This window comes from Oryx dammah, unplaced genomic scaffold (assembly GCF_014754425.2).
Source record: "Oryx dammah isolate SB20612 unplaced genomic scaffold, SCBI_Odam_1.1 HiC_scaffold_11210, whole genome shotgun sequence".
Classification (NCBI taxonomy): domain Eukaryota; kingdom Metazoa; phylum Chordata; class Mammalia; order Artiodactyla; family Bovidae; genus Oryx; species Oryx dammah.
This window is the reverse complement of record NW_024080603.1, coordinates 420,140-443,188: the sequence shown is the minus strand read 5'-3', so window position 1 is coordinate 443,188 and position 23,049 is coordinate 420,140. Positions and strand designations below refer to the sequence as shown.

The 23,049-nt window shown below is 37.8% G+C and overlaps 1 protein-coding gene across 3 annotated transcripts in view; it reads right to left on the bottom strand.

The window, feature by feature from the left end:
• LOC120860938 (WD repeat-containing protein 41) overlaps positions 1-23,049 on the bottom strand; it is a 46,719-nt gene that overhangs the window by 17,243 nt on the left and 6,427 nt on the right. For all 3 annotated transcript variants that reach the window (XM_040236648.1, XM_040236646.1, XM_040236647.1), the window contains exons 3-7: positions 9,035-9,083; positions 7,707-7,838; positions 5,253-5,315; positions 4,367-4,478; positions 572-634 (exon numbers count right to left, since the gene is read on the bottom strand). In XM_040236648.1, coding sequence (XP_040092582.1) covers positions 572-634; positions 4,367-4,478; positions 5,253-5,315; positions 7,707-7,838; positions 9,035-9,083 — 419 coding nt within the window. The remainder of the gene's footprint in view (positions 1-571; positions 635-4,366; positions 4,479-5,252; positions 5,316-7,706; positions 7,839-9,034; positions 9,084-23,049) is intronic.

Below are 23,049 nucleotides of genomic sequence, written 5' to 3'. Positions count from 1 at the left end.
CCAACAGCCAACAGTAAGAGACTGGCCTTCAAATGGCATGTTTATAGTCAGCTAGCGCACTTACCACATTCCTCTCGTTCTCCCTCCTTCTGCCATCCCACTCCTCTGAGGGAAACCGTGCAAACTCCACCCTTCAAGAAAATGGGTCCCACTCTGGTTTCCACAGCTCCTGTCTTACTCAACTCCCATAATAACCCTCTTCCAAACCCAGCTCGTTTTTAGTTTTCAGAATGTTGCTGTTGTTTTATGTAGCTAAAGTTTTTGCTGAGTGAGTGAGTGTGGGTCATCAACAGAGAGGACTGTGGGATGTAAATGGCCCTCTCCATCATCAGAGGAGTGGGGTTGCCTTGCCCACTTGCCTATGCTAGACCAAGTGTGGTACAAGAGCCGACCTAACATCTTGAAAATGTCTCAGGTTCCATATCACTTCAATAATTCCAGGAGGCCAACACTGGGGCAGGGAAAGATGTCCTTTAAATAAAAAGCCGAATTAGTCTTTCCGAAATGTTTACACAAGGCTAGTTTAAAATTTTAAAAAAGAAGAAATGAAGGGGGAGAAAATCATACTCACTCAGTTCTTTGCCAACTGCTGCCACAACACAGTTCTTAGGTATTTCAATCAAAGCACTGATCCCTTCAAAAACATATAAAAGTTACATTATTTTCTTAATAGATTAGATCAAAAACATTTTCAGATTTATATCAGTCATTTCTTCAGAGAGGATGGTAACAATAAAGCTCACACAATTCGCTACATCACACTTGCATGTGAAAACGACTGTGAAAAGTCAGTAAGATCTCTCGAAGGCTTTATTGATTTATTAAGGGTAGAAAATGCTCTTTGAATATCTGTACTATTGTGGCAAACTTATTTACCAGGGACCCCTTAAGATAATCATCATTGCCATTTACAAGATGGCTAGCTCAAATGGAATACAAAATTGGCATTGTGCCTCAATGTAAATTTAAGAAGCCTGGGTGAACTCCCTGGCAGCAAATAAATGAGCCAACAGTCAACAGCTAAGAAAGTGCCCTTCAAATAGTATGTTTATAATCGATCAGTACATTTACAAAATTCCTTGTCTTACTAGAATAATCAGATTCAATATTCCATCACATTTCACTTATTAAGCATACAGTGCTAAGTACATTTTTTATAGCTGAATCATGAAATGATTTTAGGATAACCACAACTTCTGTAAGATATGTTATAATTATCACTTCTGTCAGCAAAAATTAAAGAATTCATGTGTTAGATTTAGAATTACCATATATGTTGGCACGAAACTTGTTTATTAAAGTTAACTTTTCCCTTATAAAATATATGTAATTTTTATACAGTAATTCCTAACACCTATGCTAATTGGGAAAATATTCTCATCTGCTTTACCTTCCCACTTGGGGAGTATTTCTGGCCAACATCTTCCCTCCACATAGGTTTTACCAGTATGCTTTATATTTTTCCATGGTCAAGCACAGGGCATTGATGGTAGAGGAGGAGAAACGGGAGGAGTGTACAGGATAAAGAAGCAGAAGAGAGAGGAGAGCAGCGGAAGGGAGAACAGCAGAGAATTACAGACGCAGAAAACAGCTTGTCAAAAAAATGTTGACTATTTATGAAATAAAATTACTATAAACTCAATAATCCAGAAGTAGCAACTTAATACACAGAATCACAGACCATACTGTTGAAAAGGGCATGGATGTCCTGTTTTCTAGTCCAAGGCTCCTTCCATTTTATCATACTAAGATTATTTTTGCTTATTTCCAAATATATAATAACTGTCCCTCTAAAAGCCCTGCCAGTCCATAAATCAAGCAAGGCTTAGTGAAAGGAGTTTCATAAAATAAGGATCTAATAGTACTGCTAACTATTTGGCATCTAGTAATTTGGAAAATCCAAATCATGAAAAGCTCACCAATGGCAACTTAAGGTGTTTTAAAAGCTTTCTAACTGATTTTCTCAAAGGTTTACTGCTATCTCTTACTGATAAGCAGGGCAATACTGTGACTACTTACAGTACAGTACTCAAAGCTAATTTGCAAAGGGAAGGGGAATTGCAGTAACAGGTGATTATTTCCATTAACATGCAAAAGGTCCTTTTTAGCCCTGATTTCAGTATTTTACAACATGTGTGTGTGCATGCTAAGTCACTTCATTTGTGTCTAGCTCTTTGCAACCCTATGGACTGTAGCCTGCCTGGCCCTTCTGTCCATGGGATTCTCCAGGCAAGAATACCAGAGTGGGTTGCCACGCCCTCCTCCAGGGGATCCTCCTGACCCAGGGATGGACCGCACGCTATTAAGTCTCCTGCACTGGCAGGCGAGTTCTTTACCACTACAAACAAGATTACTAGTGATCAAGGGGGGAACTGAGAAGCTAAACTATAAATCCTAGTAAGTCAGGGACTTAGTTTTATTGAGACATCATAGTATTTTTCTAGTATTTTATAATGCCCACGTGGAGATAAGCTAGCTCCAGTGAAGAAGTGTAAATCCAACTCACAGGGCCCCTACTGCTCTAAGACCACAACAATGCACTCTAATAACACAGGCACACCTTGAAGATGTCTTGGGGTTGGTTCCTGACCACCAAAATGAGGCAATTATCACAGTAAAGCAAGTCACACAAATTTTTAAATTTCCCACTGCATATAACAGTAGTGAAAAAGCTGGCTTAAAACTCAACCTTCAAAAAACTAAGATCATGGCATCTGGTCCCATAGCTCCATGCCAAATAGACGGGGAAACAATGAAACAAGTGACAGACTTTATTTTCTTAGGCTCCAAAATCTCTGCAGATGGTGACTGCAGCCATGAAATTAAAAGATACTTGCTCTTTGTTAGAAAAGCTGTGACCAACCTAGACAGCATATTAAAAAGCAGAGACATTACTTTTCTGACAAAGATTCATCTAGTCAAAACTATGGTTTTTCCAGTAGTCATTTATGGGTGTGAGAGTCGGACTATAAAGAAGGCTGAGCACCAAAGAACTGATGGCTTTTGAACTGTGGTGTTGGAAAACACTCTTGAGTCCCTTGGACAGCAAGGAGATCAAACCAGTCCATCCTAAAGGAAATCAGTACTGAATATTCATTGGAAGAACAGATGCTAAAGTTGAAACTCCAATACTTTGGCCACTTGATGTGAAGAACTGACTCATTGGAAAAGACCCTGATGCTGGGAAAGACTGAAGGCAGGAGGAAAAGGGGATGACAGAGGATGAGATGGTTGGATGGCATCACTGACTCAATGGACATGAGTTTGAGCAGGCTCCAGAAACTGGGGATGGACAGGGAAGCCTAGCATGCTGCAGTGCCTGGGGTCGCAAAGAGTCGGACATGACTGAGCGACTGAACTGAACTGATAATAGTTGTTAATGTTATACTGTCATCTATTTAATGTGCAATAGTATTATGTCTAAAAGACAATGTATGTACCTTAATTGTAAAATACTTTATTGCTAAAAAAATATTAACAATTAGCTGAGCCTTCAGGCAGTTCTTTTTGCTGTTGGAGGGTATGAAATATTTCAAGAATTACCACAATGTGACAGAAACACCAAGTGAACAAATGCTGCTGGAAAAATCATGCAAAGACGTGCATGATGCAGCACTGCCACAAACAATTTGTAAAAAGTGCATCATCTGCAAAGCCAAATAAAGCAAAGTGCGAGAAAACAAGGTATGCCTGTATTCCCTCTAGGGTGACCATGGGTTCATTTCATTACTTTAAGAAACAAAAATGCTTAACTGTGGATCACATGATTTTAAGGTTACTGTCATTTAAATTTACTCATTTACACTTAAATATTTTTATTCTGAATAAATTTTTATTCTTTAAGTTCTTTGATACCAATGTAAGTCAAAACTGATTTTTTTCTGAGAAAACAGAATTTTGTTTTTACATTTGCACATGAATGAAATTTCCTTAGTAAAACCAACTGTAAAATGAGGGCATCCTTAGGACTCTATGCAAAGTCTGATGACCCTACAAATGAAGAAAATACTTTTGTAAAGTCATAAAGATCTGCTTCCAGGTGTCAACAGGCTCATCAAACTCAGTTGAGGGCATGGTCCAAGAACATGTAAGAAAAGGCTTTTCTTGTTCACTTTTGAGAAATTCTGTTAGAAAGGGCAAAGAAGCCAAAAGAGGGAGAATCTTTTCCTTCCAATTTGAAATGGAAATATATTTCACACACCCCTTCACCTGAATTGGAAAATATGGCTACATCTTATATTATACTCAGAATTAAAAAGAAAAGCTCCTATATTACTGTTGTATTCATGTAAAGTCTCTTTGAAGATTCACTGTGTCTTTATTTTAGTGTCTATCATGGTTCACAAGTACCTTGATTTGTCTTTACCTGTATCAGAAAGGTGACTCGTCTTACACAGAAGATCTAATTTTCGGTTCCACACACACAGATCATTCCCACCAGAGAGCCAAACATCTAGTCTCTGAAGAACAGCTAAACACTGTAAAATTCATGCAAAATATTTATCAGTTTAGAAATTCAAGCATTCAGTGGTTTTAAAATATGTCCACAAGTTTGATACCCTTTCCCTTCAAGAGATCAGTAATCTTCAAAGTAAATGAGGAAACACTATTTCTTTTTACTAGTATCTTTCCCCAAGCCTGCGGAAATTATTGAAAAACAGTAGCACTTTCTGAGACCATCTAAGGTAATTTCTTCTATAGGAATGAAAGTAGCCAAGTCTTATCCAAGTTTGTTTCTCCAATGTGTAGCAGAGTTTCTATCAATAATAAGCCCCAATTAGTATGTTTATAAAATGAACCTGAGTAGCCACCAATTAGCCACGAAAGATTTTGTTTCAGAAATAAGTAACTACTACTAAATTATGATTTTACAGAAAACAGATAGTGAGGCACAAATAGCTCCGTGTTTCAAGTTTAAAGCTAAAACAAAGAACAACAAAAAAAGACTAGCTACTGCCATATCACTTGGAAAGTAGTATCTCTTCCTAGAATTACCTACTAGAAACATACTAGGTACTACCTTTTTCTTTATCTTACTACAGAAACTCACCTCTTGCTCTAATTTAAAATTCAAATTCTAGCATTTAATATACATACTCCCCAAAATCTAATCTTAGAAGAATCAAATAGCTGTAGGTATGTGCAGAAGAAATAATTTTTTAAACCTGCAAAGATAATTTCATCTAAATCATTAGAAAACATTTTCTGAAATAAAAAGATTATTACTATAAAGTATCTGATTAAGATTTTACCTTTACAGTAGACTGGAAGCATGACACTTTCTGAACTTGTCTACCAGTATCACAATCCCATTTCTAAATTTATGTTAAGAAATAATTTCTCAGCAGAATTTCAAAAAATTATGAGATAACTTTTCTAATAATTAATTACAAATATTACACATTTTATGTAGAAAATATATAAAGCATAAAGTATTTTGTGTTTATACTACTACAAAAATCAACTTAACATAGCAAGCTTATAATCTAAATAAGTTTGATGTAAATTTTACTATAAAACCATTTGAAAATAGCAACAGAATGAATGGTCTGAATATCAAATCTTTATAAGCATTAAATATTGCAACTATAAAAAATTTAACTTTTACTCTCCAAAACAGTCTACCATAATCTAATAAACACTGAACATAAAATATTCATACTAAAAACTATCACATCCATTAATTAACATTAACTGAAAGCTCCCTCAACGTGCATGGCATGATTTTACTAGTTATCTTAATTCAAAGAAGACAGTAACCAAATACCTATATCCATATTTAGAATAATTTCAAGACCTCTCATAAAAGATCCAAGATTAGTTTGACTTAAGGAGCATAACAATTTTCAAGTTTTTCATACCATTTCCTATGGTAAGATATACATTTTATATGAGAACATATTTACATATAAATGTCTATACACACATATATAGACTCTTAAGATTATAATTTGACCAAAAAAAAATCACCCTCAGCATTTAATTAATGAAGTTAGTTAATAGCAAATACCCAAACATGGTAAATTTAAAATTCATCTGAATAAATGAACAAAGCAACCTGAAATTATTTTTAACAAGAAAAGTCATTTAGCAAAGGAAATTACTCTATACCAGCATTCACCGTTAAAGTTTATACTGATATTGTCCCAGCCACCCATGTCTGTACTGTAATAGTAATTTTAACAATTATCTCTAAACAGTATTCTAGTTCTTTAGGAGCAGTCTAATAAAAAGAATTTTATATTCTATTTTTGCAAAGATTATACTGATACTGAAAACAAACAAAAAAGAGCTTTAGTCCATAAAATAACATGTGCCTCAACAGAACAATGGTAGTAAAGCTACTGTGACCAAAACATACTGAAGTGCATTTTATGCCTCTGATCATGCAACACTGTAATCACCACAGTATATCATTTTATCTCCACCTAAATCTTTTTGTGAATTTCTACCACCTACTGGCAATCTGTCTAAAAATCACTTCAGCTGACAAGCTTATTTAAAATGTGTCATAAAGTATGTCTTAGTTCTATAGAAGCCTAAGAAACACCTACACCTTTGGGCTTACTCTGAAACTCAATTTCACTAACACCTGAAGTTATTTAAATAGAATTCTCAGATAAGCACAGACTTTTTAAAGCTATTCTATGACACTTAAAAAAAAAAAGCAATGCAAGATTAGCTATAGCCTTCATAGATTAAATTCTCATACAAATATAAAAAGGCTAACTTTAAGAAAAATATTTTATGAAAGCAGTATCACATAGTGATTCAGAGCACTGACTCTGCAGTCAGACTGCTGCCTTTGGCCCATGAACTTGGGCCATTTACTTAACCTCTCTTTTCTTATTTATAAATGAAAATAATAAAAATACTTATTATAAGGGTTAAATGGGTTAATAAATGCAAAACAGAACAATGCCTGGCACATACATGCAATTTATAAAACTTTCCTATGGCTGCTGCTGCTAAGTCGCTTCAGTCGTGTCGACTGTGTGCGACCCCAGAGACAGCAGCCCACCAGGCTCCCCTGTCCCTGGGATTCTCCAGGCAAGAACACTGGAGTGGGTTGCCAGTTCCTTCTCCAATGCATGAAAGTGAAAAGTGAAAGTGAAGTCGCTCAGTCATGTCCAACTGTTCGCAACCCCATGGACTGCAGCCCACCAGGCTCCTCTGTCCATGGGATTCTCCAGGCAAGAGTACTTGAGTGGGGTGCCATCGCCTTCTCCATATAAAACACTGAGCACATGCTAATTCACTTTTCTGCCAGACTTGGATTGTCAGAAGGTTCTTATGGGTTGAGACCATTAAGTTTCTTTTGCTCTACAATAAGCATATAAGAAAATGTGAATTATTCTCTGGTTCAACTCTTTGTTTCTCTAAATTGAAAAGCAAATTGAGATGATAAATATTTTAAAGCCTACATTCTTCCATTTCCTCCATCTTTTGTAATTTTATATAAAGCTGCGAAGCACAGCTTTAGTTATGGAGTTTCCATCAACACTAAGTCTTAACTTGCTACTTCCAATCTGATTTTTTTCAGACACCTAATACTTTCAAGAAGCATCTTATGAAGGCTAGAACAAAACCATTTTTGCTAAATCATGAATGTACAGACAGGCCTCAAGAGGATAAAGTCTAATAATGTATGCACTGGTCCCTTGGATCACCACAGCTATTTCACTTGGTTCTAGATTTAAGGATATAATAACTGTTCTATCAGCAGAGGCTGTCAAGATCAGTTGATTTTTTTCTTCACAAGTTTCCAAACAAGGCAATGTAATAATAGCTGTTATCTTTTGAGTGTGTCCACTGAGTTCCAAAAGTTTTTCTCCTGTCTGAAATATCAATAAAAATGTTAATAGTACTTTATATTTTATAACTTAATCTTAAATGACAACATTAAGCAAAACCACCAGGTAGAAAATACATACATTCCATCTGAAATTACTTAGATTTTATAATTTAAGCAACAGAATCTAAACAGATGCTAAAAGAGTAGGCTTAAGTAATTTTAATTATTTTCCAATAGAAAATAGCAGATTGTTATAGGAAACTTTAAGGAATACTCTTTCCATTTGGTTTTAAGATTATAATTGTGTAAATTAAGTATAAAATACCAGTAACTCAGCAGGGAAAATATAGGGAGTCTTCATTATCCAAATATTTATTATCTCCATCTTATAACATTGTAGAAGAAAATAAAAGTCAGCAAACAGTAACAATTGGATGTAGATATATCAACCACTCATAAAGTCAGTATTGACTCTATTTCTATTTAACATCAACAGCTTTTCCCATCCATCCAATGTCTTCATCCATCAGTCTCTCACTGACTTCCCAAGTAGTAAATATAAAAATGCAAAGAAAATGTAACATAAATTTCAAATCTCTCCAAGGTTTCAGGATTTCATGATGTAGGTGATGAATGTAATGTTAAACTGTGTCCATCACAGGCAAAGCCTTTGAAAAATGAGGATCTGATGGAGTCAGAATAGATAACAATCCAAACAAGGTTGAGAAGATAAATGGTTAAAAGAGAATACTTTGAGAATCCAAGGATTAGGAAGAGAGGACCTAGAGAAATTTGGTAAAGCCTTAAATATTTTTTAAACAATAAACGTTTTATTACATTAATATTAAAGTGAAACATGTGAAGAATATTATGCTGTCAAACAATTTAGAAAAATTCAGAAAAAAATTGTCAATTTGGAAAAAACTGTCTCTCACAAAAAGCAACACCTGATTCATTTTCAGAGTCAGTACATAGCTGCTAACTTAAATCTTGCTTAATTAAAATTAAGACATTTATTTCCATAATTTAGCATTTGTTTCTCAGGAAAAATCTTAAATAAAAAACTCTATTATGAAACATTGGTCCTCATTGTAAATGGATTCATCCTAAGCAGCCCTTTTCAAACATTAATTCAGCTCAGTCTACTGATATGCAGGCTTATCTCCAGGTAACGTTTATGAATGCATCCTCAACACAGTCATGTCTGTGTTACATAATCCACACAGAATCAATACACACCTGGGCATTCCACACAACTACAGTTCCATCATCACCAGCAGATGCAAATCTGGTTAGAGAAAAAAGGTCAAGAAAAACGAAAAATCACTGATGACATTTAAGTGCTAAAATTACTAAGACTAATCAGACCTTAAAGCTCAACATTCAGAAAACGAAGATCATGGCATCAGGTCCCATCACTTCATGGCAAATAGATGGGGAAACAGTGGAAACAGTGTCAGACGTTATTTTTTGGGGCTCCAAAATCACTGCAGATGGTGACTGCAGCCATGAAATTAAAAGACGCTTACTCCTTGGAAGAAAAGTTATGACCAACCTAGATAGCATATTCAAAAGCAGAGACATTACTTTGCCGACTAAGGTCCGTCTAGTCAAGGCTATGGTTTTTCCAGTGGTCATGTATGGATGTGAGAGTTGGACTGTGAAGAAGGCTGAGAGCCAAAGAATTGATGCTTTTGAACTGTGGTGTTGGAGAAGACTCTTGAGAGTCCCTTGGACTGCAAGGAGATCCAACCAATCCATTCTAAAGGAAATCAGCCCTGGGATTTCTTTGGAAGGAATGATACTGAAGCTGAAACTCCAGTACTTTGGCCACCTCATGCGAAGAGTTGACTCATTGGAAAAGACTCTGATGCTGGGAGGGTTTGGGGGCAGGAGGAGAAGGGGACGACAGAGGATGAGATGGTTGGATGGCATCACCGGCTCGATGGACGTGAGTCTGAGTGAACTGCGGGAGTTGGTGATGGACAGGGAGGCCTGGAATGCTGCGATTCGTGGGGTCGCAAAGAGTTGGACACGACTGAGCGACTGAACTGAACTGAACTGAATCAGACCTTAGGGACTTCCTGGTGGTCCAGTAGATAAGACTCCTCGCTCCCAATGCAGGGGGCCTGGGTTCAATCCCTGGTTGGGCAACTAGACCCCACGTGCCACAACTAAGAGTTTGCATGCCACAACAAAGGCCTGACGCAGTCAAATAAGAATAAAATCTTTAAAAAAGAATTATCAGACTTTATTAATAGCATTCTGACTTACTAATATCAATGCACATTAAGTTCTTTAAGCCAACTTAATAAATCTTTATAGAATACTTTATAATTTTTGTGTCAGGTACTGCAAATCCAAAGATGAATAAGACCATTCAGAGAGTTATAGTAACTGTTAGACTAAGAATAAGGGAGATCTATAAATGATCTTTAAAGTCCTTCCTTTAAAATTATATGATTAAACCCTGAAGTGACATAAAACCAAGCTGAGGAAAAGCTACAGTGACAGGCAGTGATATTCCAGGAGTAGACCAAAGGAATCACGTCCTTAGATTCCTTATTTTCTAGGTAAAGGTATTTAGATATTTTAACTCTACTATATTTAAAGCCAGTATCTCTCCTTTGTTCCTCTCAGTTCTGTGGTCTTTCCACATAAATATCCCATCTCCCTTTCGTGTCCTTTGGTTTGGAAAGTTTGGTTTCTGTTTTGTTTTTTTTTAATGAATATTCTTAAAAAGATAGCTTTTCTCTACTCTTTACCATCCATTCACTACAGATCAAAAACCAACCATCTATATTTTGTAGAGTAGAAGATAACCATGATACAAACACTATCAAGAAAAATAATCTATACAGGATTATTCATCACAATGGCTTAATTATAATAAAATCAAGACAGCATTGTTCTCAAGCAATGTCCCAACACAGTGGTATACAGCAGTCACATTGTAACCATGTCAACTAATTTGTTAATAATGTACTACACAAGTGTGTAAATAACTCATAGGGAATCAAAATCAATTCAAAGTTGTTCTCCTAATATTACTTTTTATTCACTTGAATTCAAGGCTTGCTTTTCTGAATGGGAGAGAAGGAAGTGGTATTATTGAGAGCCAGCTGTGAACTGCATCTGGTTATGGTTAATAACCATTAATAAGTGGTACTCCACGAGCAGCTATGGTGTTTAGAAAATGTGTACTTCCATGCAAGACTGTTAGTGCGTTATCACAAAAATCTGGGCATGCCTTAAACATCTTCATTAAAGTAAACATTGTGAGTTGTGTGTGCGCCATTGGGAGAGAACGGATACTTGAAGACACAAAAACTATTAATACTTTGGCCCTGAGAGTCTCTGTTCTATTGAATTTTACCCTATAGAGATCCATATAGTCTCCCTCCTTCAGTCATATAACACTTCCCTTAACAGTCCAAACTGAGCTTCAAGTTCAAATTTCTCATGCTCAGTTTCAAAGCCTCATACATAGCTACTGTCCTCACTGGTTCTGACAATTCCCATACTCAGTACCTGCTGCAGAATCTTTTGATTACATCTTCTACTGCAGGAGCTAAGAGATTATCCAGGAGATGGGAAATTGGCCTAATAGAGTCTGACAGAGTCCATTAGTAATTTTTAATAAAGAACTACTTATCTTTTTAACAGAAAGGACCTTTTAAAATGTCTTAGTTAACTAGATAGAAACCACACAAAGAATTATTTTTAAACCCATACATAACATTTATTCTGTTTTCAAAACAAAATATATACAAGATATGGAGACTAAAAAGAAAACAATTTTATATTTAAAAACAATTTCTTATGCTTAATTACACAGACTGTCTGAATCAGAATACGAAGCAATGCCTTAAATATCAAAAATACTGCTGGATGTCAATCTTTAACAGCTTATGTTTCTAGGGCTATTGATTTCTTTTTACTTGTACCATGATGAAGAGGAGGGCAGAACTCAAGGTCTTAAGATTTCTTTGGTATAAAATATCAATTTCTATTGATTCTTGAAACTCTTATAATTGCTTTTCTCCCTTTTAGAAGAGTACAGGTTTAAAATATACTTTTTTCTAGCCCTGATTTTTAACTTCTCATTATTGCTTTATCGTGTCTGAATCTCATGACTTCACAATGAGAGATGATTGAACAGTTGAGAGTTTAGAAATGAGATACAGAGCATTTCATCTCAAACTTTAATTCAATCAGTGGTGAACAAAAGTTAAATCTAAACAATGCTCAGTCTAAACAATGCTCAATAGTAATGCATGAATCCACAGCCCATTTTTTCCTTTTTATTATTCAGAGGTCAATTATCCAGTTTGTGTATTATTCAGGCTTTTCAATTCTCATACTCTATTGCCTTTTCTTTCTTTTTTTTTTTTTTTTTTGCTGTTCCAGTATTTATTATTACCTGCTCTAAAGAGGAAACATAAAGCTTTAAAATGCAAACCAGTTTGACTTTGCTCCATACCAGCACCAGCCATAAAATAACTAATAAAGGGATGGAAGATCATTCACAAATGACAATTATCCGTTCTCCTAGCATGGATAACTGAAAACTGGCAGCACTGTATCAGCTTATCTCAAATTAGTTTATCCTCATCAGTCAGGCACACACTCTAGCCATCTCCAAATGAGAAATGAAAGTTCAGTCTAAGAATCCCTAACAGTAAGATACACTATAACTATGAAAAGAAGTAAGGAACAATAAAAGAAGTAATTAAATGCCAATAATGTTTAATATAGCCAATGGAAGAAAAAATAGGGGCTATCCTGCCATACAATAATATACAAAATTTTTAAAAATACTCTAAATTAATAGAACCCAAAGATTCAAGTCTAAAGTTAAGATTTTAAGAGAAATCCTTCTTTACTGATACACACAAAATAGTAAGATCTCATATCATGCGTTAGGGAAATGCCAAAATCAATTATACGTGGTTTTTATTTCAAGATCTTAAAATTCAGTGATTGTTTAGAAATGTACTAAAGATATATAAGACATCAATTGTAAGACATACTATTATTTTATGTACTATTAAGGAAAAATAAATAAAAGTTATAAATGAAAGATACCAATTATATGATGTATCCAAATTTTAGAGATGTTACAGTACTGAAAATAGGCTTTTTAGAATCAATGAAATTTAGTAATTATCGTATTTATCTTTCCAATATGGCACTTTCCAGTCCAACACATTTCTGATTACCTCTAGTAGGTTTAAAGGACTAAAGAAATAGTCCTTGTTTCTTGGCATGAAAAAAGGGCTGTAATGAACTAAATTATAGCTTTTCCCTACTCTTTACCATCCATTCACTACATGGCAAAAAAAAAATCATCTGTATTTTGTAGAGTAGAAGGCAACCATGATACAAACACTATCAAGAAAAATAGTTTGAAAAGATGCTCAACATTGCTCATTATTAGAGAAATGCATATCAAAACTACAATGAGATATCACCTCACACCAGTCAGAATGGCCCTCATCAAAAAGTCTACAAACAATAAATGCTGGAGAGGGTGTGGAGAAAAGGGAACGCTCTTGCACTGTTGGTGGGAATGTAAATTGATACAGCCACTATGGAAGATGGTATGGAGATTCCTTAAAAAACTAGGAATAAAACCACCATATGACCCAGCAATCCCACTCCTCACGTATACGCTGAGGAAACCAAAATTGAAAAAGACATATGTATCCCACTGTTCACTGCAGCACTGTTTACAATAGCTAGAACATGGAAGCAATCTAGATATCCATCAACAGATGAATGGATAAAGAAGCTGTGGTACATATACACAATGGAATATTACTCAACCATAAAAAGGAATGTGTTTGAGTCAGTTCTAATGAGGTAAGATTACATAGAGTGAAGTAAGTCAGAAAGAGAAAGATAAATATTGTATTTTAATGCATATATATGTTCAGATGGTAAAGCATCTGCCTGCAATGCGGGAGATCCAGGTTTGATCCCCGGGTCGGGAAGATCCCCTGGAGAAGGAAATGGCAACCCACTCCAGTACACTTGCCTGAAAAATTCCATGGACGGAGGAGCCTGGTAGGTTACAGTCCATGGGGGTCACAAAGAGTCAGACACGACTGAGTGACTTCACTTTCACTTATGGAATCTGGGAAAATGGTACTGAATAATTTATTTACAGGGAAGCAATGGAGAAACAGACCTAGAGAAAGACTTATGGACATGGAGAGAGGGGAGAGGAGGGTGAGATGTATGGAAAAAGTAACATGGAAACTTACATTATCATATGTAAAATAGACAGCCAACGAGAATTTGCTGTATGGCTCAGGAAACTCAAACAGGGGTTCTGTGTCAACCTAGAGGGGTGGGATGGCGTGGGAGATGGGAGAGAGGTTCAGGAGGGAGGGGATATACGTATACCTATGGCTGATACATGTTGAGGTTTGACAGAGAACAAAATTCTGTGAAGCAATTATGCTTCAGTTAAAAAATAAATAAAATTTTTTTAAAGGCAAAAAAAAAAAAGAAAAATAATTTGTACAGTGGCTGACTTATAATAAAATCAAGAAAGCATTGTTCTCAAGCAGTGTGAATAAGCAAACATATAGTCACAATGGTGTGACTCACCTAGAGCCAGACATCCTGGAATGTGAAGTCAAGTGGGCCTTAGAAAGCATCACTACAAACAAACCTAGCGGAGGCAATGGAATTCCAGTTGAGCTATTTCAAATCCTGAAAGATGATGCTGTAAAAGTGCTGCACTCAATATGCCAGCAAATTTGGAAAACTCAGCAGTGGCCACAGGACTGGAAAAGGTCAGTTTTCATTTCAGTCCCAAAGAAAGGCAATGCCAAAGAATGATCAAACTACTGCACAATTGTACTCATATCACACACTAGTAAAGTAATGCTCAAAATTCTCCAAGCCAGGCTTCAGCAATACGTGAACCGTGAACTTCCAGATGTTCAAGCTGGTTTTCGAAAAGGCAGAGGAACCAGAGATCAAATTGCCAACATCCGCTGGATCATGGAAAAAGCAAGAGAGTTCCAGAAAAACATCTGTTTCTGCTTTATTGACTATGCCAAAGCCTTTGACTGTGTGGATCACAATCAACTGTGGAAAACTCTGAAAGAGATGGGAATGCCAGACCACCTGACCTGCTTCTTTAGAAACCTATATGCAGGTCAGGAAGCAACAGTTAGAACTGGACATGGAACAACAGACTGGTTCCAAATAGGAAAAGGAGTATGTCAAGGCTGTATATTGTCACCCTGCTTATTTAACTTCTATGCAGAGTACATCATGAGAAACGCTGGGCTGGAAGAAGCACAAGCTGGAATCAAGATTGCCGAGAGAAACATCAATAACCTCAGATATGCAGATGACACCACCCTTATGGCAGAAAGTGAAGAGGAACTAAAAAGCCTCTTGATGAAAGTGAAAGAGGAGAGTGAAAAAGTTGGCTTAAAGTGCCACATTCAGAAAACGAAGATCATGGCATCTGGTCCCATCACTTCATGGCAAATAGATGGGGAAACAGTGGAAATGGTGTCAGACTTTATGTTTGGGGGCTCCAAAATCACTGCAGATGGTGATTGCAGCCATGAAATTAAAAGACGCTTACTCCTTGGAAGAAAAGTTATGACCAATCTAGATAGCATATTGAAAAGCAGAGGTACTACTTTGCTAACAAAGGTCCACCCAGTCAAGGCTATGGTTTTTCCAGTGGTCATGTATGGATATGAGAGTTGGACTGTGAAGAAGGCTGAGTGCTGAAGAATTGAGGCTTCTGAACTGTGGTGTTGGAGAAGACTCTTGAGAGTCCCTTGGACTGCAAGGAGCTCCAACCAGTCCATCCTAAAGGAGATCAGTCCTGGGTGTTCACTGCAAGGACTGATGTTGTAGCTGAAACTCCAATACTTTGGCCACCTGATGCAAAGAGCTGACTCATCTGAAAAGACCCTGATGCTGGGAAGGATTGAGGGCAGGAGGAGAAGGGGACGACAGAGGAAGAGATGGTTGGACAGCATCACCGACTCGATGGACATGGGTTTGGGTGAACTCTGGGAGTTGGTGATGGACAGCAAGGCCTGGCATGTTCATGGGGTTGCAAAGAGTCGGACACGACTGAGCGACTGAACTGAACTGAAGAATGATTTGCTTATTCTAGAAATCTTTAGTATGCTTTAACTATATATTTAGCATTAATTTTATATATTTATATGCTTGATCCTGAAAGTAAAGATCAATGAGCTAAGTTTCTGTCTTTGAAGGGCTCACAGTCTGCAGTATGATGGAATGCTACAGGGTCCAAATTATTAGCCCACTGAGAATTCTGTTATGCTTATTTCAATTTATAGGAATCAGTTCCTGTAAACACCTTCCTTTGAATAGTTCAGCAAAAGTATTCTCATTCTTGCGAACTGTAGGCTGAAAGTACAGCAAAGGTTCACAAAGACTTGTATAAAATAAAGTATTACCGCAAGTAATTCCTATGGCCATCACTTAAGTGCTTATATAATAGTTCTTATTCAGGAGAATTTATTTTAATTAAATCAAAGGTGCTACGGATTCAAACATAACCTTAAAGGATATAAAAAAAGATAAGCCATAAACCTAAACATAAACTTTCTTGTATTCAATATTTAGATAACCATAAAGTCCTGGAAAAATAGAGTATTATTATGACAATGCAGAAGTCCTTTCCAACAAACCCCAAAGTGCTTTCTAATCATAATGCAACTAAAATAGTATATAGTTTTTATAATAAAGTTGAAAAATGCTAATATCAGAAACTAGACAAAAATAAAAAATAATAAAATTTTCATTTAAAATAAACCTTTACTTACCCTGATGCTAGAATTACTTGAAGAAAATTAGAGAAGTTTGTAGACAGAAACTTGTAAGAGAAGCTGAAGGCAACTTCAAAGCATTTTCAGGAACCATAGATATTTATGTTGCTGACTCTTTCATGATCTACTCTAGCATCAAAAAATTTTTCCCTTGACTAAGTAACACAAAGAGTCAGACATGATTGAGCAACTAAGCACAAGCACATGTATTTAATTAACACAATTCTAATATAAACATCTCACAGACAGAATAAAGATGGAAAAATCTTTAATTCCCACACTTATTTGCAAAGGTAAAATCTTTGATAAGCTTTCGTCTCCCCCAAATCACAAAGTTAAATGACATCAAGTTTATAGGTATTTATTAGAATACAAAAAAATCTGTGTGACTTAAATTGGTGGGAAACTACATCTCTCTGAGCTCAAATACCTGTGAAGGAACTTCTGCTGCTGCTGCTAAGTCGCTTCAGTTGTGTCCGACTCTGTGCCACCCCAGAGACAGCAGCCCACCAGGCTCCCCCGTCCCTGGGATTCTCCAGGCAAGAACACTGGAGTGGGTTTCCAGTTCTTTCTGCAACGCGTGAAAGTGAAGTTGCTCAGCTGTATCCGACTCTTTGCAACCCCAAGGACTGCAGCCTACCAGGCTCCATTGCCTTCTCTGGAAGGAACTTCTACTACAGAAATAGCCTTGGCCTCTCTGTCCCACTGAGTAATAAGTAAGTTTAAAGAACTCATTGAGTATGCTCAGATCAGACCCTTCTGGGTTCTCTGAGATTTGTCTGTTCATAGCGAGGGAACAAGGAGGGCCTGGCAACCCACTCCAGGATTCTTGCCTGGAGAATCCCATGCACAGAGGAGCCTGGCAGGCTGCAGTCCATGCAGTCACCAAGAGTCGGACACGACTGAGCGACTAAGCACAGCACTGCACAGCAAGGGAACAGTCTGGCTTGCTCTTACTTTTGGGGTAAACTTACATCTGAGTGGGAAGTTTGCAAATGTCCAGCTGTACCAGCAATTCAGTGAATAAGTCTACATAACTCACGGTGAAAATTAGGAAACCCACTGTGGTTGTATATCAAAGCTACATCCTTTAATCCAGCTTTTTGCTAGCTGGATTGCAGCTAGTAATCCAGCTATTAAGCTGTATGGGTTCATGTCTATGTGTGTGATTCCTACTTCTAATAATACCCAAGAAAAAATATACTGAAACAAAAAAAATACCTTTTAAATTGGAGGGTTTTTCCCTCTATATAAAATATACATCATTTAAAACTGTTCATTATGAAGAATTTAAATACATATAAAAGTGAGAACAGTATAACGAAAATCTCCAGGTACTCATCACATGTCTTCAATAATTATCAACTTATGACCAATATTGTTTCATCTGTACCATAGTCAATACCCGCCCCCCTGCAGATTATTTTGATGCAAATCCCATATTTCATCAATAAATACTTCAATACATATTTACGTCACAAATAAGTTAACATTTAATTCCTTAACATCACCACAATGTAATCAAATTTGTCGCACAATGTTTTTTAAGTACATTAGAAGAGCTAGTGAAAAGTGAAAGTTGGACACTCAGTCATGTCCAACCCTCTGCGACCCCATGGATGATGCAGTCCATGAATAAGGTTCATATACTGCAACTGATTGTTATATCTCTAGTCTCTCTTATTTTATTGATTCTTTCTTCATATTTTTTTTCCTTGTAATTAAGCATTTGTCTTCAGAGTTCTCACAGTCTGGATTTTGTTAGCTACCTTCTTGTGTTATCATTTGATATGCATCTGTGTCCCTTGTGTTTCTAGTAAACTGAGACATCTAGAGACTCAATCATATTTAAATTTGACTATTTGGTAAGACTACTTCATAAGGAGGTTATATTCCCCAACAGGAAATACAATTTCTGGCAATCTTTTGTCTGTGTGCGTGTTTGTGATGTTAACAGCTATCAATAAGCATTGCCTAAATCTGTTATTCTATTAGAGATGGCAAAATAAGAGTCCAATTCTATGATTCTTCCTAGCTTGAATCCTTCTATAAAGAAAATGTCCTCTCATCAAACATCACTGATCTCAAGACAGAGTTGGTATAGAAAGGCAGGATAGGTCTTGACTTGCAGATACCCCTTCAAGACAGGACCAGCGGCCCAGTTATGAGGAAGGTGGTTAATCTGCCTCCAGCTGTTGACTTCAACAGTCCATTTCAGCTTTCAAACTGTCTCTCTGGAGAAGGAAATGGCAACCCCCTCCAGTATTCTTGCCTGGAGAATCCCACGGACAGAGGAGCCTGGCAGGTGATGGTCCACAGGGTCGCAGAGAGTCTGACATGGCTGAAGCGACTAAGCACGCCTGCAAACTATCTCAGCTGGCGCCCAGTGCCTGGGACATGAGCAAGGCGGTAGCAGCCAGGGCACAGTCCTGGACGGCCCTCAGCCAGTGTCCAAGCAATGCAGGTTAGACAGTCCTCGTTATTTCCCTAAAGCAGGACCATCTAAAGAGCATTCTTTCCTCCAGAGCTCCATACTGGGCTTACAGACACTTGGTCAAATCACCATCACAGTTTAAGATGGCTCCCCAGTCCAATCCTGCTTCTTCCCTTTCCTTTCGTATTTCTAACAATCCTTTTCATGCTTAACTCCATTTTATTGTCTACTTCCCAGGGAACTGAGGTATTAGGAGGATCTAAAAGGTCTTCACCGACTAAGGTCCGTCTAGTCAAGGCTATGGTTCTTCCTGTGGTCATGTATGGATGTGAGAGTTGGACTGTGAAGAAAGCTGAGTGCCAAAGAATTGATGCTTTTGAACTGTGGTGTTGGAGAAGACTCTTGAGAGTCCCTTGGACTGCAAGGAGATCCAACCAGTTCATTCTAAAGGAGATCTGGGGTGTTCTTTGGAAGGAATGATGCTAAAGCTGAAACTCCAGTACTTTGGCCGCCTCATGCGAAGAGTTGACTCATTGGAAAAGACTCTGATGCTGGGAGGGATTGAGGGCAGGAGGAGAAGGGGATGACAGAGGATGAGATGGCTGGATGGCATCACTGACTCAATGGACGTGAGTCTGAGTGAACTCCGAGAGTTGGTGATGGACAGGGAGGCCTGGCGTGCTGCGATTCATGAGGTCGCAAAGCATCGACACGACTGAGCGACTGAACTGAACTGAACTGAAATGGTCTTGACTACTGATTTCTATTCTCTAAATGTTATTCTTAGTTTTAGAAAGAAACTAAGAATATCTTTAGAAAGATATTCTTAGCTTTAGAATATTTTCTTAAAGGTGTAACATATCGTTCACTGTTAGTGAATTATCAAACTGTACTGTTTGTCTAGATCCCTGTGAATGTACAGCTTCACAGTCACCCTAGGGGTATACTCTGGCCTTCAGCCTGGCATTTCATGGGTCATCTGATTCTTTTCCAGTCATGATCACCATCCTACATAACCTTGTCTGTTTCCTGGAGAAGCAAGGGATGGTCAAATGAGCAACAGAGAAAACTATTCTTAAAATGTGTTATGAACTCAGTTTGGTTTAATGTGTCAAATGCTCGAGTATTACATGCAATTTTAGCACAGTCCATTTTTTGGAAGACTCTTGCTGAGGCTTAGCCTTCTTTAGTGATCTCCCAATCAATATGACCCTCACTTCATGTTCAAAAAATACTAAAGAAGAAAAGAAAAGGCAGCTGTCTGTTAGGTTATACAGGATTTATTTGGTATCTTCAAAAACCAATCTGAGAAAATTTTCCACTCACTGGTTTTAGCTGAGCCACCGAGAAAACAAGAAAATCCTTCTGCAAAATTCTCAATAAAATGATATTATCTAAAGACCTGAAGCGTGAAACCTGGATTACAACAGTTGACCAAAAATCCAGAAGGTGATGTCCATAAAAACTAAATAAAAACATAAAAGGAATAATGATATACTATTTAAAAACTGGAAAGGTATTTCTGTAATTTGACAATGCATAAATAATGTACATATGTAGTGGAAAGCTATATCTGAACTATCTAAACTATTACATTAAGAATGAAAACACTGTGCTCTTCTGTTTATAACAGTTACATCATTTGTGTATTTTTTATGTACTTCTTACCAATAATGACTCTTTCAGGTTTTTTTTAAGTACACTACAGAATTAAATTTTTTCAAACAAAAGTTCTTCAGGTCTGCAACTGAGTGAAAAACTTCATACCTAATTATATGCAAATTCTGACGTAGTCATGACTTGGAGACAAAGAATTAAATGTGGTTCATATAGTAATATGTTCACCTGACTGCAAAAGCCAAAAAAGTTGGCCTTTTAAAAAAATCTATTCAAGACATTTAGATGCACTGTGGTATACAGGAAACATGGCCAACAATCTCCCTCCCTATATCCACCACCTTCTGCAATAGGATTTAGTTGCTTCTCCCATCAAGAGACAGAGTTCACGCATCAACTGACTAAATTCATGCCAGCTTGACTTGCTTTAACCAATGAAACAGCAGCAAACATACTGAAAATAGACTTGAAGAGCTTTGCACTGGGGCTTGCCCTTTTACCAGTGTTTAAATTCCATCCCTATTGAACTAGCACTCGAGCAACCACATGGAGAGATCCCCAGTCATCCCAGCTGAGACAGCTGTAAACCTGCCACCCCAACCAATCCACCAGGCGGCCACATAAACACAATACGAACCTAAACAAGGTCAGCTGATCCTGGCACAGGCAATAGAGCCCATCGAGCCGAGCCTACCCAAATGTCACCCCACAAAATAGTGGAAGAAACGGTTTGCTTTCGTTGCTGTTGTTCAGTTGCTCAGTCATGCCCAATTTTTGCGACCCCATGGACTGCAGCATGCCAGGCTTCCTTGTGCTTCACCATCTCCCAGAGCTTGCTCAAACTCATGTCCACTGAGTTGGGGATGCCATCCAACCGTCTCAACCCCTGCCACCCACTTCTCCTGCCCTCAATCTTCCCAGCATCTGAGTCTTTTCCAATGAGTTGGCTCTTCACATCAGGTGGAGCTTCAGCATCAGTCCTTCTAATGAGTATTCAGGGTTGATTTCCTTAGGATTGACTGGTTTGCAGTCCAAGTGACTCTCAAGAGTCTTCTCCAGCACCACAGTTCAAAAGCATCGATTCTCTGGCACTCAGTCTTCTTTATGGTCCAACTCACATCCATACATGACTACAGGAAAAACCACAGCTTTGACCATATGGACCTTTGTTGCCAAAGTGATGCCTCTGCTTTTTAGCACACTATCTAGGTTTGTCATAGCTTTTCTTCCAAGGAGCACACATCTTTTAATTTCATGGCTGCAGTCACTGCTTGGGCAATAGATAACTGATATTCTCCTCTATAGCTCTGTACTATTGACAAAACAGTTACTACTGAATAACTGAAGTATACACAAGTGGTAAAGAACCTGCCTGCCAACATGTGGGTTCGATCCCTGGGTCAGAAAGACCCCCTGATAAGGGCATGACAACGCACTCCAGTATTCTTGCCTGGAGAATCCCAGAGACTTCGGAGCCTGGCAGGCTACAGTCCATAGGGTCACAGAGTCAGGCACAACTAAAGAGACTTAGCCTTCACACAAGCACCACACTGGGAAAATGCAATCAAATATCAATATCTGTACAATGATCCTTATTCTACAAGATGGCCTTTTCTTCAAATTCTTCAAACTATGTAATAAGAACAGTCAAGAAGACATTTTGAAGGATAGCTGCTGCTGCTGCGTTGCTTTAGTGGTGTTCGACTCTGTGTGACCCCACAGACAGCAGCCCACCAGGCTCCCTCATCCCTGGGATTCTCCAGGCAAGAACACCAGAGTGGGTTGCCAATTCCTTCTCCAATGCATGAGAAAAGTGCAAGTGAAGTCGCTCTTAGCGACCCCATGGACTGCAGCCTACCAGGCTCCTCTGTCCATGGGATTTTCCAGGCAAGAATACTGGAGTGGGGTGCCACTGCCTTCTCTGGTTGAAGGATAGCAATCGACGTGAAATCTTAAAAATCTGAGGACCATGTGCTCATACAATAATTTGGCTAGACTTGTCCCTGGTTTGTAATTGAGCCACGGGATATCATCCTGACCTCCCAACCTGGGGGCACAGGGAAGGGACAACACGTAGAGGACTGGAAACTGAGTTCAGTCATGTGGCAAATAAGTGAGATAATCATTCCCATGTAATAAAACCCCAATAAAATTCTGGACACCCAAAGTCTGAGGGAGCTTCCTCACTGGTGATGCCCACTGATGCACTGAAAGGGGGACGTGTCCTGAGGACACAGAATAGAAGGTATCATTCTAGACCTTACTCTTTGTATCTCTTCATTTGGCTAGCCCCGACCATATCCTTTATAATGACACAGATGGTTAACAGACACATAAAAAGATGTTCAACATCACTCATT